We start from the raw sequence: 17795 nt of genomic DNA on the forward strand, positions 1-17795 counted from the left end.
CGGACAGGTGTCAACCCTAGCTGAACAGTGAGCCAATGTTTTCAAAAACTATCCACGAGGACACCAAGGTCTCTCTATTGCAGGGGTTCTCAAACTGGGGTTCGGGACCCCTCAGGGGTTCGCAAGGTTATTACATGGGGGGGGGGGGGTGTTGCGAGCTGTGAGCCTCCACCCCAAACCCCGTTTTGCCTCCAGCATTTATAATGGTGTTAAATATATAAAAAGTATTTTTAATTTGTATGGGGGAGGGTTGCCCTGCGGAAGGGGTCACCAGTACAAATGTTTGAGAACCAGTGCTCTATTGCATAGGTAGTGGGACCTGCTGCCCACCAGACATTCAGGAGCTTGAGCTACATGTTTCAGCCTCCCCTTGTGGTCCTGCAGCTCTGGGGTTTCCCTAGTTCTGACTGCGCCGCTAACCCTTGGGGCACTCTCATGGCCACATGACACAAGCTAGCAACAAGCTTTACCCTGCATGCCCCGCCCCCTATCGTCGCCCCGCCCCCTCGACTTCCCCTCCCAGCCTGTTTACCCACAGCTTGGGCACATGGTAGATGTGCCCGCTGATTGGCCGCGCTGCCGCCTGTCCTCCAATCAAAGCTTTGTTCACGAGGCACTGCTGCCACCCTATTGGCCAGACGTGAGTTATCACGCAGGGTGACGCACACGAGGCGTGTGCCGGGAAAAGACCCATGACTGAACAGGGAGGCAGCAAATAGTGGGCCAGGGAGACGGAAGGTGACCAATAAGACGCAGCGGTGGGTGGGTCTTTCCCTAGCTGAGTGCCAGCCGAGTCGGACGGGTTTAAAGCGACCGGCGGCGGTTGGTTTCCCCGGCAGCCGGGGGGCGATGGCGGGGGAGGCGGCCGGGCCCGGCCTGGTCCCCGCGGCCGGGGGGAAGGTGAAGGCGCTGGCCCTAGTGCTGGAGGATGAGGCCCGGCGGGGCGGCTACTCGAGCGGGGATACGGTGTCGGGCCAGGTGCTGGTGGAGCTGGCGGGGCCGCTGCTTCTCCGGGCCCTGCGGCTGGAGGCCACGGGCCGGGCCTGGGCGGCCTGGAGCAAGGGGTCCGTCCGGGTCTCCTCTGCCCGGGCCCGCGGGGGCGCGGGGCGGGGCGTCCCGGGGCCCCGGCGGGAGGCCGAAGTGCGGTATCTGGACGTCCGGCAGAGCCTCCTGCGGCAGCCCCCGGAAGGTGAGGGGGGGGGAATGGCTCTGAGGGGGGGAAAGGATCGGGGGGCAAAGGGGGGGAGGGGAGGTCTCTGAGGGAAGGCAGGGATCGGGGGGCAAAGGGGGGAGGGGGGTCTCTGAGGGAAGGCAGGGATGGGGGGCGAAGGGGGGAGGGGAGGTCTCTGAGGGAAGGCAGGGATCGGGGGGGCGAAGGGGGGAGGGAGGTCTCTGAGGGAAGGCAGGGATGGGGGGGTAAAGGGGGGAGGAGGGGTCTCTGAGGGAAGGCAGGGATGGGGGGGCAAAGGGGGAGGAGGGGAAGGCAGGGATCGGGGGGGCAAAGTAGGGTGGGGGTCTCTGAGGGGGAAAGGATCGGGGGCAGAGGGGGGAGGGAGGGATCGGTAAGGGGGAGGGGGTGTCTCTGGAAGGGAGGGATCGGTGGGGGCAGAGGGGGGAGGGGGATGTCTCTGAGGGGGAAAGGATCAGGGGGAGAGGAAGGGGTGTCTCTGAGGGAAGGGAGGGATCGGGGGCAAAGGGGGGAGGGGAGGGGTGTCTCTGAGGGAAGGGAGGGATCGGTAAGGGGGGAGGGGTGTCTCTGGGGGGGAAGGATCGGGGCAGAGGGGGGAGGGAGGGATTGGTGAGGGGGCAGAGGGAGGAGGGGGGTGTCTCTGAGGGAAGGGAGGGATCGGTAAGGGGGAGGGGGTGTCTCTGGAAGGGAGGGATCAGTGGGGGCAGAGGGGGGGTGTCTCTGAGGGGGGAAGGATCAGGGGGAGAGGAGGGGGTGTCTCTGAGGGAAGGGAGGGATTGGTGAGGGGGCAAAGGGAGGAGGGGGTGTCTCTGAGGGAAGGGAGGGATCGGTGGGGGGGCAGAGGGGTAAGGTGCTGGGGGAGGAAGGGGGTATGTCCGAGGGAACAGGACGTTGGGGAAGGAAGGGGGGTGAGGGGGGTTAAAGGAATGGAGGGGGGGTCTAAAGGGAGGGGGTGTGAGGTGCTGGGGGAAGGGAATATGTCCGAGGGAATGAGGGGGGTCTAAAGGGAGGAGGTGTGAGGTGCTGGAGAAGGCGGTCTGAAGGGGTGAGCAGGGGAGGGGTTGGTCATAATGTTCTTCCTGCACAAGGGTCTCCTTGTGGTGCCAATAGTTCCCTCTGGTGACGTCTGGGTTTTTATGTTGGTTTGTTTCTGTGTCTTCCTGTTCGCCTTCTCTGCCAAGCCTGTTGGGGAGCCAACTGCTCTGGGGCGGTAGTTCCCCTTAGCGATAGGGCTCTTAGCAATCTCCAATTAGCATGTCAAGCTCCCAGTACTCTATCTAACTTTTGCAATAGTAATGGGTTAGTTGCAGCCTCTCTTTCACAGCTAGCCTTTATTTTCAGGTGTATCATCAGTTTGAAACTCAGGAAGTGAGTTCCCAAAATAGGTGTGAGGTTTCGTGGGTAGTTGAAGCTGGGGAAATGAGAGATGAGGCTCCTGAGCTGTCTTCCTGACTCCCTGGGGATTTTTGCATTTCTGATATACTTCTCTTTCAAGCTGCTAAGAAGTATCTAGTAAAATTGAGTAAATGTATTTGTTTGATAAATACAGATGCTTTGATTAGATTTCTAAATTAACTTTTTAACAGTTCAGAGCAATATCTGATAGAAGCCCACCTTTCCCACTCCTTGAGTGTCTGTAACACTCCAGAAAATTGCCATTTGACTTTCTCTGGGTCCATAGAAGTTGGAAAAATCCTGTCTGCCTTTTGGAGGGATTTGAGGTTTATTAAACAGTAGCTTGCACCTATTGAGAAACATTTTATGTGCTGTCAGCTTCTGTTTGAAAAAGTCAAAGTTGTGTTTGACTTGGTCCTCACTGACGCAATTTAAGGAGACTTGTTCAAGTGACTGTGTTAGGTCAGTGTTTCCCAAACTTGGGACGCCGCTTGTGCAGGGAAAGCCCCTGGCGGGCCGGGCCGGTTTGTTTACCTGCCGCGTCCGCAGGTCCGGACAATTGCAGCTCCCACTGGCCGTAGTTCGCAGCTCCAGGCCAATGGGAGCTGCTGGAAGCGGCAGCCAGTAAGTCCCTCCCCCCAAATGCTGCTTTGTATTAACTATTCCAACACAAGCTTCTTTTTGGGTGTATTTGGAGCAATACACGCAAAATATACTTAAGAATGGCCATACTGGGTCAGCCCAAAGGTCCACCTAGCCCAGTATCCTGTCTTCTGATAGTGGCCAATGCCAATTGACCCAGAACAGAACAGGTAATCATCAAGTGATCCCATCCCCTGTCACCTATTCCCAGCTTCTGGCAAACAGGCTAGGGACACCGTCCCTGCCCATCCTGGCTAATGGCCATTGATGGACCTATCCTCTATGAACTTATCTAGTTCTAAAGTCTGCCTCTTTAGTCTGAACTTTCCCTTTTTCCCCCATCCCTTTCTTGTGTTCCACCTGAATCTCTCCTGTCTAGCATTACATTTGTTTGATTATGTAGTCATTCAATTGCAGTCTCAGTTCAAATTCCACGTGATTTGGACTTGGGCACCTTAGAGGGCCTTGTAAACCGTTTTTCAAATCCTCAGTAAGGAGGCTGTCAGAGCAGCTGGCCTCCTTTTGATATCTTAGGGATATTTGATTATATATATTATAGTGTTTGTTCAAGAATATAGGTCAAAACATATAGAAAAGCTTTATTTGGAAATGAGACCATGCTGAATGCTTGAAAGTTTAAATATAAGGGATTTCAAACTTGTTGGATAGGCTCTTTAATGACACAAGAACCAAGTTCTTGTATATTTAATGGTATTGTATGGTATGGTTTTTGAACAAAAAGGATATTGTACAGTTATTTGAGGTGATATGAGTAATTTTAAATGTTTTTTCCAAAGCTACATTGGTTCGATTTAAAAGAATGCTTGAGTTTGGGATATTGAAACAAAATAGAAATCTTTCCATAAAATGGAGGAGGGGAAAATCCAATAGAAACACTTGTTCCCCAACAAACATGATGCTGCCATGTTTGTGACTCCGCAATTGCAGCATTGTGCTACCTCATGAGAATCAAAGTAAAACTGGCATGTCTGTTTTCATTGTCTAAGCAAAGTGAAAAGTAAATATAAGGAGAAAATTAGAATTTTTCAATACTTTTCATATAAGGTCTTTTGTAATAAAACTAATTTTTTAATATTAGTAACCTGAGCATATATTGAATATTGAACTTTTGTGATCAAACTTTTCTATCAATAAAAGATGGTTAGATTGCCAATTATAAAAGTGGATTAACCCTCTCCTCCCAAAAAGAAGAACCTTATATAATTACTTATGGGAAAATTTTATTAGAATGTGGCTAGAGTTAAGTATTGAAACTTAAGGTCTACAGATTTCCTTAGTTTCATTAGTTCAGCAGTGAATTTGGTGAATATATGGGGTCTGAGCCAAAGCCCATTGAAGTTGGTGTGAGTCCCTTTTGCATCTGAACAAAATTCCATACATTATATAAGCTATTTTAATAAATTTTTAAATAGAATATAACCTCATTCTTCTACAGGTGAAGATGGCTTTTTCCTGTTAGAAGCTGGAAAACATGAATTCCCATTCAGCTTTCAACTTCCACAGGAGTAAGTAAAACAATGTAACTCAGAATGATCATTTTGACAGTTTTTGCTCTTGAAGAATAACTAGAGTAACTGGAGCAACTTAATCTCTTGGTTTTGATTTCTCCAAATCAGATTAATAAATAAACTTTTATGGTTATCTTGACCAGCCATCACATAGGCTTGCCTTATGTATTATGATTTCCCCAAGGGCTTAAATAGCAATCTTCCCATAATGTTGGTAGTGGGGGGAGAGAATCCAATAGAAATATAACACTGCCATATTTGACTCAACCATTGCAGCATTGTTCTAGTGTATGAGAATCAATGCAAAACTGGTGTGGTAGTTTTCATTGTCTAAGCAGGGTTCAAAGTAAATATAAGGAGTAAGGTTGTGTGTGTGTGTATATACACCCACAACGTTTGGAATCCTATGATTAGCTTACATGTGAAAATGTTTTTTATGACTGTGTTTGTTTCAGACCTTTGGTGACCTCTTTTAGTGGAAAGTATGGCAGTATTCAGTACTGCGTGAAAGCAATTCTGGAAAGGCCTGTAGTACCTGATCAAAGTGTAAAGAGAGAACTTCAGGTTATCAGCCATGTTGATGTCAACTCGCCAGCTTTCTTGGTAAGAGCAATTCTCTCCCCCCCCCCCCCCCCCCCCCAAACCTGTGTTCAAGAAGTATTTATACCGAGCTGTAACCAGTTCAGTGGTACCATGGTCTGTCGTTTGCTGGCTTCTGAAAGCGTATAAGCTCCCTTCTAAGCTTTCTCTATAAATAGATGATCTTGGGTTGTGTGAATTGCAAACAGAGTGGCTTTTTTAATACCATTGATTTAATAACTCCCTGCCCACAGGGCTGCTTTTGCCAAAAAGTTATGCAGGCTTGAAATGCATTAATAAGGCTTAATAATAATAATAAATAATGCACAAGCCTAGAGTAGTTACTTTTACCAGAGCAACTACATTCACAGGGCTGCAATGTCCTAAACTCTTCAATAATAGTAGGTTGAGGAACAGTAATTACAGAAGAGTATTAATCATGCTGAGTCTGTCATTTAAGCTCTGGCCATTATGCTATGTATCCTTCCATTTTTGCATGTCATTTTCTAACATTAAGTGCATGCATGCAGCTGCTTCAGAGATCTTTTCTGTTATTTCTTATAACAGATTTGGCCACATTAAAGCATTGAACTTCTAATAATCACTAGATATACTGTAGAGTAATAAGAAAGATCAGCCTATAAGTAACAACAGAATAGGCAAGATGGAAGCTAATGAGCTAGATTCTTTTATCTAAACCCATATTATCAAAATAATATAAAATTATACCTTGCACTTTCATGATAGCAACTAGGACCTAATGGTTATTCATTTAAATATGAATGAATATCTGCTTCAGAGAAAAACCTAGGATAATGTTAACGTTCCATCATAATACTAATGAGACTAAGGGTAGGTCTACACTTACCCGTTAGTTCGGCGGCAAGCAAATCGAACTTCTGGGTTTGACTTATCGCGTCTTGTCTGGACGCGATAAGTCGAACCCGGAAGTGCTCGCCGTCGACTGCGGTACTCCAGCTCGGCGAGAGGAGTACGCGAAGTCGACGGGGGAGCCTGCCTGCCGCATCTGGACGGAGGTAAGTTCGAACTAAGGTACTTCGAACTTCAGCTACGTTCTTCACGTAGCTGAAGTTGCGTACCTTAGTTCGAATTTGGGGGTTAGTGTAGACCTGCCCTAAGATGTGGGGTTTTTTGTTTTTTTTAATGTTGGGTGATTTACTTTTCTCCTAATATAGCATATCCTTTTTGTTTCATTTTTCTTTTTTTAAAGTTTAGAACTTGTATAAATCTTTTGGCAGTGACAACTGTAAGGAGTAGATCTAGTCCTTGCATTATACACAACTCTATTAATGGTCAAAAATAGGCAATATTTGGGGGGGGGGGGTGTATGTGTGTATATATATATATATATATATATATATATAAAAATTGAAAGGCAGCTTTATTGTGTTACTATAAAGTCTGAATATCTTTTTTTTTTTAAGTTAGTCATTTAAGGGCACCATAAAGAAGAGCTTGTTCAGCAGGAATCTAAAGTTACATAATTTAAATTCATTCTGCAAAGAATCTTCTTCTAACATTGGGATTGTGCCCCTTTTTTATTATGTATACATATTGTATAAAGAAGGGTGTATAGTTTTTTTTCCAAAAAGTTGTGTTTTGTGTGGTGGTGACTTTACTTTAGAAATACCAGGAAAGTAAGGTCTGGTCATCCTTGGTTTGCTAGAAGACCTACTTGATGTCTCAGACTACGTTTACTGCAGGCTCTCTCCCGTTTCTTTTACAAAGTCTGGTTTTATCCAAAATGTAACTATCCATTAATGTTAAATAAGTAGTTACAATCTAAAACTAAAATTTCGAACAGTCCAATTAAAAATCACATCTCCGTTGATTGATGTTTCATTCGTGACTTTTGTGATGTTGAAGTCGCAACCTGAATTTCTGATGTTAAAAAAAGCAGGTTTTTTTTTTTTTTTTTAATTTAAAAAGTTAACATTTTTGGTTCATATCCATACATCATAAAGAAAAGCACAAGCCAGTTTTGTTTTTTTTCCCTGTGCAGTTCATCTTCTAAGCCAGGGGTCGGCAACGTTCGGCACGCGGCTCGTCAGGGTAAGCACCCTGGCGGGCCGGGCCAGTTTTATTTACCTGCTGACGTGGCAGGTTCGGCCGATCGCGGCCCCCACTGGCCGCGGTTCGCCGTCCCGGGCCAATGGGGACGGCGGGAAGCCGCGGCCAGCACATCGCTCGCCCGCGCCGCTTCTCACCGCCCCCATTGGCCCGGGACGGCGAACCGCGGCCAGTGGGGGCCGCGATTGGCCGAACCTGCCACGTCAGCAGGTAAATAAAACTGGCCCGGCCCGCCAGGGTGCTTACCCTGGCGAGCCGCGTGCCGAACGTTGCCGACCCCTGTTCTAAGCAATAGCCTAAAATAGAGAATCAGACTTGAGCATCAGGTATCTTTTTTTAAATGAAATGTATAGTGACTGTCCAAAATGTATCTGTTTTGTGTGTTGATGGTAGTGGTATGAGGTTAAGGACTTGACGGTATTTGTACTATGCAACTGTAATTACAGAACACAGGAATTTGGATATTTAGGACCAGATTCCTCAGCTCATTGTCCACAAGTGAAAGTCAATGAGACTCTGCTTGTGCTCAACAAGTTACAAGATTGGGGCCTTTCAGTGGCTCCCATACTTCATTGATTCACATACCACCATCTTAAAAATGTGTTGTGAAGTTAATGGATGGAACATCAAGTTCATGTACCGCAGTTTGGGAACCCCTAATACAGTGTTTCCCAAACTTGGGTCGCTGCTTTTGTAGGGAGCTGGATGCAAAAACAATTATATATTAGGGCAGTGTTTCCCAAACTTGGGACGGCACTTGTGTAGGGAAAGCCCCTGGCGGGCCGGGCCGGTTTGTTTACCTGCCGCGTCCGCAGGTCTGGCCGATCGTGGCTCCCACTGGCCGCGGTTCACTGCTCCAGGCCAATGGGAGCTGCTGGAAGCGGCGGCCAGTACGTCCCTTGGCCCGTGCTGCTTCCAGCAGCTCCCATTGGCCTGGAGTGGCAAACCGTGGCCAGTGGGAGCCGTGATCGGCCGGACCTGCGGACGCGGCAGGTAAACAAACCGGCCCGGCCCGCCAGGGGCTTTCCCTACACAAGTGCTGTCCCAAGTTTGGGAAACACTGCCCTAATATATAATTGTTTTTGCATTCTATTCATAGCTGCAACTGTTCTGTAGTACATGGGGGACAGGCTGTCATGGTGCACCAAAATTGGGAGAGTAATACTTTGAATGCCATGGAGCAGTGCATCAGAGTGGCTCAAAGAGTGTCGGGGTTGTGGCTAGGTTTCAGACTGCAGTAATATTGGCTGCTGCACATCTTTTTAGGACTATATTAGCGAAAATGAGCTAGCTAGGTAGATGCCTTGGATCCTGACTTTGAGTTATAGTAAGCTGGGATTCTATGTCAATCACCTATTTAGTTTACTTGCATTTTGCAAGCTTACTGTAGCAATCTTCTGGAGCTTTGCACGGGTAATGTAAATTTCACCTGACATGACAGTCGTACTGTGGGAGAGCTGTTTTCATCGCTTAGGTCTAAATTTTAATGTATGTTTGTAGTTTAACTTAGCCTTGCAAAATTGCTATGAAAATAGACCAGCTCAGGCACAAAATGTACTCACCCACACTTTACTGTGATTGATGATACGTAAAATATAACTTTTTCTTTATCTGCCAAATAGTTGCTTGTTCCAGGCTAATGGGTGAAATAAAAGCTAAACTAATTACTTTCATTTTCTTGCATAAAAATGAAATATTAATGTAAACAACCAAATACAATGATTGCCCTTCAGGGAAGATATTTTCTCTTAGCCCTTTAAAGGCCACGACTGTAAAACTTGGCTGTAACTTGCATGGTTTGAACTTTGCATACAGCTAAAATTCAAATGCATTGAAAATGTATGTAGGTCACTTTAATAACTTTTTAAATTTAATAGTTTTTATGTTGGATTCAATTTGGCTGGGTTTTTTTAACTTGGAAATGACCACATCCTGGTTGAAGACCATGGGAAAACTCCTACTGTCTTCAATAGTACTACCAGGATTTCATCCCAAATTTGGTTCTGAGCTAGATTCCAAAACTCTGTATCCATTAACTTTAATTTCACAGTGCAAATAGCTGGCAGATTTTTGCCATTTGAAATTTAAAACTTTTATCATTGTGTTTTTTGTAGATGCCTGTTTTGAGAAGCCAGGAGAAGATGGTTGGCTGTTGGTTTTTCACCTCTGGTCCAGTCTCTCTGAGTGCCAAAATTGAGAGGAAGGGATATTGTAATGGTAAGAATTTTCTTCAACTCTGAAATACACTTGTGAATATTAGCATAATCTTAATAATCAAGCTATTTGATCATGTCTTCAAACACAGAAGCAGTTCAAAACCAACACTAGTTTGTAACAGTTAAATGAATACTTCTCATTTTAGCAGTTAGTGAAATCAGACCTGTGTAAACTTGGTGAAAAGATTACATCTGTTGGCAATGCAAATTGAAAGCTAGTGTTCTGGTATCTCAAATGTACACCACCTTTTGAATAAGGAGTGTAAAGGACAACAGAATAAAGCTGTTTGGCAGGCAGACTGTTTTATTAGAATAGTATCAGAGGGGTAGCCGTGTTAGTCTGAATCTGTAAAAAGCAACAGAGGGTCCTGTGGCACCTTTTAAGACTAACCGAAGTATTGGAGCATAAGCTTTCGTGGGTGAATGCCCACTTCATCAGACACAAGACTTGCATCTGATGAAGTGGGCATTCACCCACGAAAGCTTATGCTCCAATACTTCTGTTAGTCTTAAAAGGTGCCACAAGACCCTCTGTTGCCTTTTATTAGAATGTTATGTTTTAGCTTTCTTCTGTAGAACTCTATATTAAGAATAATACATATAATCTATCACCACTGTATCTAAGTGCTTATCACAAGCCTTCTGGAAGTGCAAGTATTTTGCTGATATTCTTAGAGAAACACTAGAATACATCTAGCAAACCAAGCTTTTACAACATGTCTAACTTATAAACATTGATAACTTTTTAAAAAAAAATAAGATGTTAACTCTGGACGCCAGTTTGCAAAGGTAGACTACATTAAGGGGATGAACAAAGCTAATATCATACATTACATATGACGTATAGCAGGGGTTGGCAACGTTCGGCTCGCCAGGGTAAGCACCCTGGCGGGCCGGGCCAGTTTTATTTACCTGCTGACGTGGCAGGTTCGGCCGATCGCGGCCCCCACTGGCCGCGGTTCGCCGTCCCGGGCCAATGGGGGCAGCGAGAAGTGGTGCGGGCGAGCGATGTGCTGGCCGCGGCTTCTCACCGCCCCCATTGGCCCGGGACGGCAAACCGCAGCCAGTGGGGGCCGCGATCGGCCGAACCTGCCGCGTCAGCAGGTAAATAAAACTGGCCCGGCCCGAACGTTGCCGACCCCTGACGTATAGACTTTGTAAAGTGTTATCCTCAAATAATGCTAGAAAACTGCACATTTATTTACAAGACTTTTTTTTTTTTTTCCTATTTTTAGAGGAAGCCATACCGATCTATGCAGAAATTGAGAATTGTTCCTCTCGTTTGATTGTTCCAAAAGCTGCCATTTTCCAAACACAGACTTATCTGGCCAGTGGGAAGACAAAGACTTTCCGTCAGATGCTTGCCAATGTACGAGGAAACCCTATTGCTTCTGGGAGTACAGATACCTGGAATGGGAAAACTCTGAAAATCCCACCTGTAACCCCTTCCATTCTTAACTGTTGTATCATCAGAGTAGAGTATTCTTTAGCTGTAAGTACAGGGTTTTTGTCCCCAATAAACTTAGTGCTTCAAAATAAGCATACAATTTGAACTTCATTAATAGTTATGCAATTGTATGAATGTTTCATGATGTCGTTAAATCTTAAGACTTCTTTAAAGTAAAGTAAATGTTAGTATGGAGGTGGAAAACAGACTACAGACATATCAGTGACTTCCCATAGACAACAGCAAGAACTGGGCACAATCTCTTTCCAACAAAGAGGACAATGTCCGATTGGGTATAGAAGATAATTATAGTGACTGGTTGCTGTTAGTATTGGAGACCAGACAGGAAGAAGTTTCAGTGAACAAGATGGAAGGTGAACAGAGTATGGAAGAGTTTTCTCTTTTGGGACAGCTCTCCAGTATATTATGGAGAAGGAAACAGCAAGAATGGGGCACGGTCTGCAGGCATGAGGGGGAAAGAGAAAGGAATTGAAGTTATTACCAGGATATTGAAACTGACTGACCAGAATTATTGCGATGGAGGAAGTGGAGAGAATTTAGGGGGAATAATTAAACTTTACACGTTTAAAGCCCATCAGGGAAAAATGTGGGTCTGATTAGATGGATGGAGACAAGTCAGAAGTGAAAAGATAAACCTGAAAGTTATTTGCATCAAGATTCTGGTTGAAACTTCTTACAAAACAAGAGGAAAAGGTCATCTAGAGGCAGCCTTAAAACTGTTGTCTTCTTTCTATGCTTTATCAAGAATTAGCTATACTTTCCTTATCTGGACTCAGTAAATTTGTTAATGGTTTTTTTTAATAACTTACATAAAGGAAGTCTGTCTGCTTCTATGAAATCCAGTTACATTGTATCTTCATGACTCCTCTCATCCTGTTGTATGTGGGGGGGGGATTTGTCACACAGGTGTATATCCATATTCCTGGTGCTAACAAGTTGATGATTGAATTGCCACTGGTAATTGGCACAATTCCATATACTGGGTTTTCAAGCAGGAACTCCAGCGCCGGCCAGTTCAGCGTGGACATGAGTTGGTTGGCACTGACCATGCCAGAACACCCTGAAGGTATGTATTTTGAGCTTGTTATCTGGATTCATGATATCTATAATAGAAGCAGGGACTGTTGTGCTAGTTTAAAGCTTCAATTCCTGTAATGTGCCTTTTGAATCACTTCAGTTTATTAGTACCATAAAATTGGCATACCCTATGAATTTACTGTTCACCAGATATAATGTCATTAAAATAAAATACCTAATATATTTGTAGAATTTTTCATTGTTTTATTGGGATATACATTTCTTAATGCTCTCAGGAATTGAGATACAGACACAGTCTAGAAACAAGTGAATCATTCAATGAATTTATTATTTGACAGTGGCATCTCTCTCTCTTTTTAAGCACCACCAAATTATGCTGATGTAGTATCGCAGGAAGAGTTCTCTAGACATGTTTCTGCTTACTCACAACCAGTTGACTGTGATGAACAATTATGTGGTCACATGTTTGCCTATATACAGGAGTTCCGGTTTCAGCCTCCACCTCTCTATTCAGAGGTAAATAAAACAACATGCTGCTATTAGATTTGTAAATAAAAGTTCCATATCAAACTAAATAAAAGGTTTAAATATTACATGACTGTATAGGAAGTAATCATTTTGATTTGTTTCTGTCTACAGATTGATCCACATCCTACTCATATAGAAGAGACCCAGTCTGTTTCATTCATGCTCTAAACAATATTTGAAGTAGCTGTATTGTGATGAAATGGAATCCCTTATGCTTCAGCTGTTAGTAAAGCTAAAAGGAAACTGCTTTCTCATTAAGAGCTTTAGTTCAGAAACAAAGTGCAAAGGCAATTGGAGTTGGAAGTCTGAGCATGTTTGGCATTAAAAGAATCCCTTTTGGATTAGTCTGCATAGGAGGTGTGGATGTCAAATTATGTGACTAAGTGGGAGCAGCCAAGATTTGAGGTGTGGGAAGTGTTTGTGAATATTCATGAAGAGATACTACATAAAGTATAAGCAAGCGTTTTAAGGATATATCAAAGAGGAATGAAAATGTACTTACACTTAAGGACTGCTTGGAAGAATCTGAATTAAAGTACATTTGTATCTCAAGAATATGAGAGGTAGGATAGAATTTCCAAAAGATTCTCCTGTGTTCCAGGGGCTTCATTTTGCACTGTCTGTAATCAAGAAAAGGAACCCTAACTAAAATCTAGAGTTCCAGCTCTAACTCCAGCTACAAACAAACTTCATGGGAACATATCCTTCTAACATCAGTCAAGTGGTACTATTTCATCATTCATGCTGAATTTCAAATTGTCATGGATGGCAAAATATAGCTATTACTGCAATATTATGAAAGCAAGTCTTTATTGTGTGAAAGACAAACTACTTAAAAGAGAAAGTTGGACTTTGATAACAGCTTATGCACTATGTGTTTGGTTTTGTTTTTGTGTGGGGGGGGGGAATTATTCTAGCCTCTTGTGCGCCTATACTGATTTTTTGTGTGTATCTTAAGCTTGTGGATAGCATGATAATGGGAGGCAAGGCAAGGAACAGAGAATGTCTTCTTGCCGATAGCAGATATATTTATCAAAGTGGATTTATTCAAAAGCCTTTTAAGCCTACCTCTGTTTTGGATACCTATTTAGGGTCAGACTGAGACCAAAAACAACATCTAAGACTCGCACTAATTTGAAAGGTTCTAAAAGGGACCCTAAATTTCCGCAGTTAACAAATAAAAAAAGAGGCAAGGGGTTTGGGGAGGAGTATACATTTAGTTTAGATCTGAAGACAAAGCGGAAAGTAAACAATGTATTTTTGACAGCAGTCAACCAGCAAGGGAACAAAATCCTTCTGTAAAGGCGCACATTTTTTCATTGTTTTCTGTGGTTGTGTTCAAAGACCTAATCTGTCATTGGCGGCTGCACTGTTCATTGTTATCCATACTCTAGTATTTTTCCTGTCTGTAATTTTGCTTTGGTGCAATATTTTATTATTTTCTTCCTCAGGTCACTTAGAACAGTGAGATTTTTCTTGCTGCTAAGGATGAAGGTACTGCCCTTACTGCCTTTGTCTAGAGTAGAATGTTTGCTTCCTACTAAGCATAAATTTGTGTAGGTAATCTAACCGATGACCACACTGTCAGCAGTTCACTTGAAAAAAGGCAGAAAAATAGTATTCTCAATGTGCAAATGTCTAGTTTACAATAGTGTTAGATATACAAAGTAGTTTTAGCAGTTCAAAAAAACATACATCTGACTAAAGGGTTTTGGGTTAGAAATGCTAGTGCTTCATATGGTAGAACACTGTGTATTTTTTGGTGATTAAAAGTAAGTGCCATTGCAACTTCTATCAAAAACTGCAGTTTTAAAAAGTGTTCAAATGGTTTTTATATATTACCAAAAAAAAAAAAAAATCTTTATTCACTTAAGTAACAGGGATTTTTCTGCAGGCATATTTATTTTCACTTTGTCTCCATCCTTTAGTATGACTTTTTTTTTTTCTCCTTTAATTTCTTGCTCTTCAGTTAACTATTGACTCACCATTGTGTATAATAGATGTGGTACTGATGCAGATATATGTATTTTAAAACTGCAGTTTTTTTTCACTTGCAATTTTAAGTATGGTCTTCTCTAGCAAATGCAGCTTTAACCAAAATTTGACTCCATCTTTTAGAAGACACTTGGTGTTTTCTTAAAGTCTCAAGTTCAATGTAGCTGTCATGCCTGTTGATGGCATGCCCATTTAGTCAATGAAGAATTTTAATTTACAGCACCTTAAAAGGGAACCCACCCAAATATTGTCCTCACTAAAATATCATTTGTCCTAACTAAACTGATAGCCACACTACTGCTATTTAACTTTCATGTCAGTCATACAGAATATTAACCTAAGAAATATGAGGTGCTTACAATGACTATAAACCCTAATGGTTGATGGGTAGTATGTTGGTACAAACATGATCATGCAAGCAAGAGTGTGTCCATGAAAGGTAAAGATGCGTCTCTAGTTTTTTTTTTTATTTGTTTGTTTGTTTTTTTTAAATCATTGGGTTGCTTTTTGTTTGCAGGAAAACTGTGGCCTTAAATTGTGGTAAAAAAGATTCTTAAGCGCACAAGGACCTTTAAGGAAAGAATGAAAGTTTGAACGCCCAATTCTGCTCTGCGATACCTGGTTTAGAGGGTGGAATCTGGTCCTCAGTTGTGTACTTTGCACAACAATAAATTCAGCATGCACATGGGTTGTGTTTGATAACTGTGAAACAGGTTTTTTTTTTTTTTTTTTTTTTTAAAAAACCTTACTATTCAAAACTTAACATACAAGGATATGATTGTATTTTGTACTTATATGAGCCCTATGGGTTCTCTTTGTTTAATAAAAATGTAAAACTTATGTTGTAGTGATTATTTATAGAAATTGATTACAACTATAGTATAGTATTTCAGAGCTAAGTCACTCAAAAGCTGGTTGTAAAGTCTCTTGTAGAACAGACATGTCTACTCCAACATACTCTGGCAGGAGGAGAACCTTTTTATACTTAATTTTTAAGATTTGAACTGTAATCTTAAATATGCAAGGGTGTTTTACTGGAGACTTTGTCACTATTTCCCATCCCACAAAACTACCCATATATTGTCACTAAGAATTGGAACAGCTACATCAGTACATTAAATTTATTGTAACAAGACTCAATCCTGTATCTCTTACCCATAATGACTTAAGTAGAAGGATACATCTTAATTGAATTTTGTTGGTCATATGCCAGCATATTTTGAAATACATCTGAAGTAGTACTAGCCTGTCTCACTGCTGTGGTTTTTTACCACACATTGCCTTTATGCAAGGCCTCTTGTACTAAGCAGCTCATTAGAACTAAATAATGCAGCAGAGCTGCCCTGAATTATGTGGCGAAGCTTAACTGACTTCCAAAAGATAGACATGGTGTGGCTCCTGTAGAGGACAGGAATCATCCGAAGGGGGTGAAGAATTGTCTTAGGCGGCAGCTGTCATGTTATCTTCCTAAACCACAAAAGAGTTACGTTTCTGTGAAGCTTAGCAGTTGTTCCAACTAGGAAAGTGTCTGCTCTACCACTATCCTAAAAATAAGGTTCTAGACCGCTTAAACCCCTTCTTCACAGCAGGTCAAGGGTATGACAAGACTTGGGAAGCTCCTAAAATTGCAAGCTGAATAGCTGGAAAACCGTTATTTTTGTTTGGTTGCATGTGGTGCAAATCTTGCACAAGTGCTGCATTTATTTTCTTAGCAGCCTCATGATTGTATCATGTATGGAGCCTTGTCTTTAGAGGAACTGTTGCCATGGAACTTGTGATAGTGAAAAAGTCACAGTAAGGGCAACCGATTTAATCTTTCCCAAATACTTGCATTCTGGTTTCACTGTCCTATACATTACATGTAGTAACGAGAGAATGTTCTTTCAGTAGCACTCAGTGGACAAAAATAAGTGAAGCTTTACTGCTTTTCAGCTCTTGCTGAGAGGCCATCATCCTAAAATATCCAACTGCATTGAGTAGAGTTGTGCTCCATCTGGGCTAAAATGCAGTCAATTTTTGTTGAGCCCTGTGGGGGAGGGAATGAAGATAGATGTCACATTTATTTTTAAACCTAATTTTAATGTGCCCTTTAAACAAACTCCAGCCACTTTATTTTAGTAATAAAGAACAGTGTCTTCTAATATATTGGGTTTTTTTTAAAAGTATAGGATAGTAGCTCTTCTGTGCAATCTGCAGTTCAGCATGGCAACACAGAAATCCAGATCTAATTTAGTGTAGGAAATATGTACTATGCCTTCATTCTACCCCTCAAATTTTGCAGATACGAGTATGACTTCAATAGAGTTGTAGCTGCTTACACCAGTGGTGAATTTGATCCTTAGTCTTTATGCTGAGGGCCTTCTTAGTAACACAACACGTGTGATTACAACTGTAATACAACTATTACTGATAAATCTCAGCAACCATCTCTTCAGAGAACAAGAGGCAATATTTAGTTTTGGATTGTGTTCAGCTAGTTGGACTTCTTTATGGCAAGAAAAACATAAGCCTACAAGGTAAGAGTAGAAACTACTGATTCTGATATACCCATTAGTATCTCCTGAGTCAAACTGGGAAGTGGATAGTTACTTTAAATATTTTGTAATTTAGTTGATTGATTCATAATTATGGTTACAAATAGGGAATGATTTCAGGGAGACCAAACCAGCAGTCAGTCTAGTTTAGAATTTTAGGCTGGGATAACTAAAATAGTGGGGGCTGTTTTGTTCTGAGGTTTTTTTCTTTTTAAAGATTTTTATCAAAACTGGTTGAGCAGCATCCTTAGAGCTGAGCTGTTAACCAGAACATGCTTGTATTGTTGAATAGTGACGCGTACATAGAAATAACCAGCAACAGAATATAGAACAAATAACTTATTCCCTCTAACTGGATAAAGTTAATATTCAAAAATAATGAAATCCGAGCCTGGAAAACCAGAACAAGGTTGCAGAACACATAAGAGGCAGATTCTCAATTGGCATAAATTGACATTGCCGTCAGTGGGAGTGTGCTGATTTTACACCAATCAAAACGCTGAGTCAGAATCTGTCTACACTTGTAAAGCATTCTTCATATGGGACATCTGTGATTAAAAACCACTCCACAAATTATCATGCAGTCCATGC

The 17795-nt window shown here is 42.4% G+C and overlaps 1 protein-coding gene across 1 annotated transcript; it reads left to right on the forward strand.

The window, feature by feature from the left end:
• Positions 1 to 849: 849 nt before the first annotated feature.
• On the forward strand, positions 850 to 13067 carry ARRDC4 (arrestin domain containing 4). The gene is made up of 8 exons (XM_065411697.1): positions 850 to 1189; positions 4683 to 4752; positions 5211 to 5358; positions 9540 to 9642; positions 10877 to 11133; positions 12016 to 12175; positions 12509 to 12663; positions 12787 to 13067. The coding sequence occupies exons 1-8, from the start codon at positions 850 to 852 to the stop codon at positions 12841 to 12843; spliced, it is 1290 nt and encodes a 429-aa protein (XP_065267769.1). The 3' UTR covers positions 12844 to 13067.
• Positions 13068 to 17795: the final 4728 nt, after the last annotated feature.

Source organism: Emys orbicularis, chromosome 10 (genome assembly GCF_028017835.1).
Source record: "Emys orbicularis isolate rEmyOrb1 chromosome 10, rEmyOrb1.hap1, whole genome shotgun sequence".
Classification (NCBI taxonomy): Eukaryota; Metazoa; Chordata; order Testudines; family Emydidae; genus Emys; species Emys orbicularis.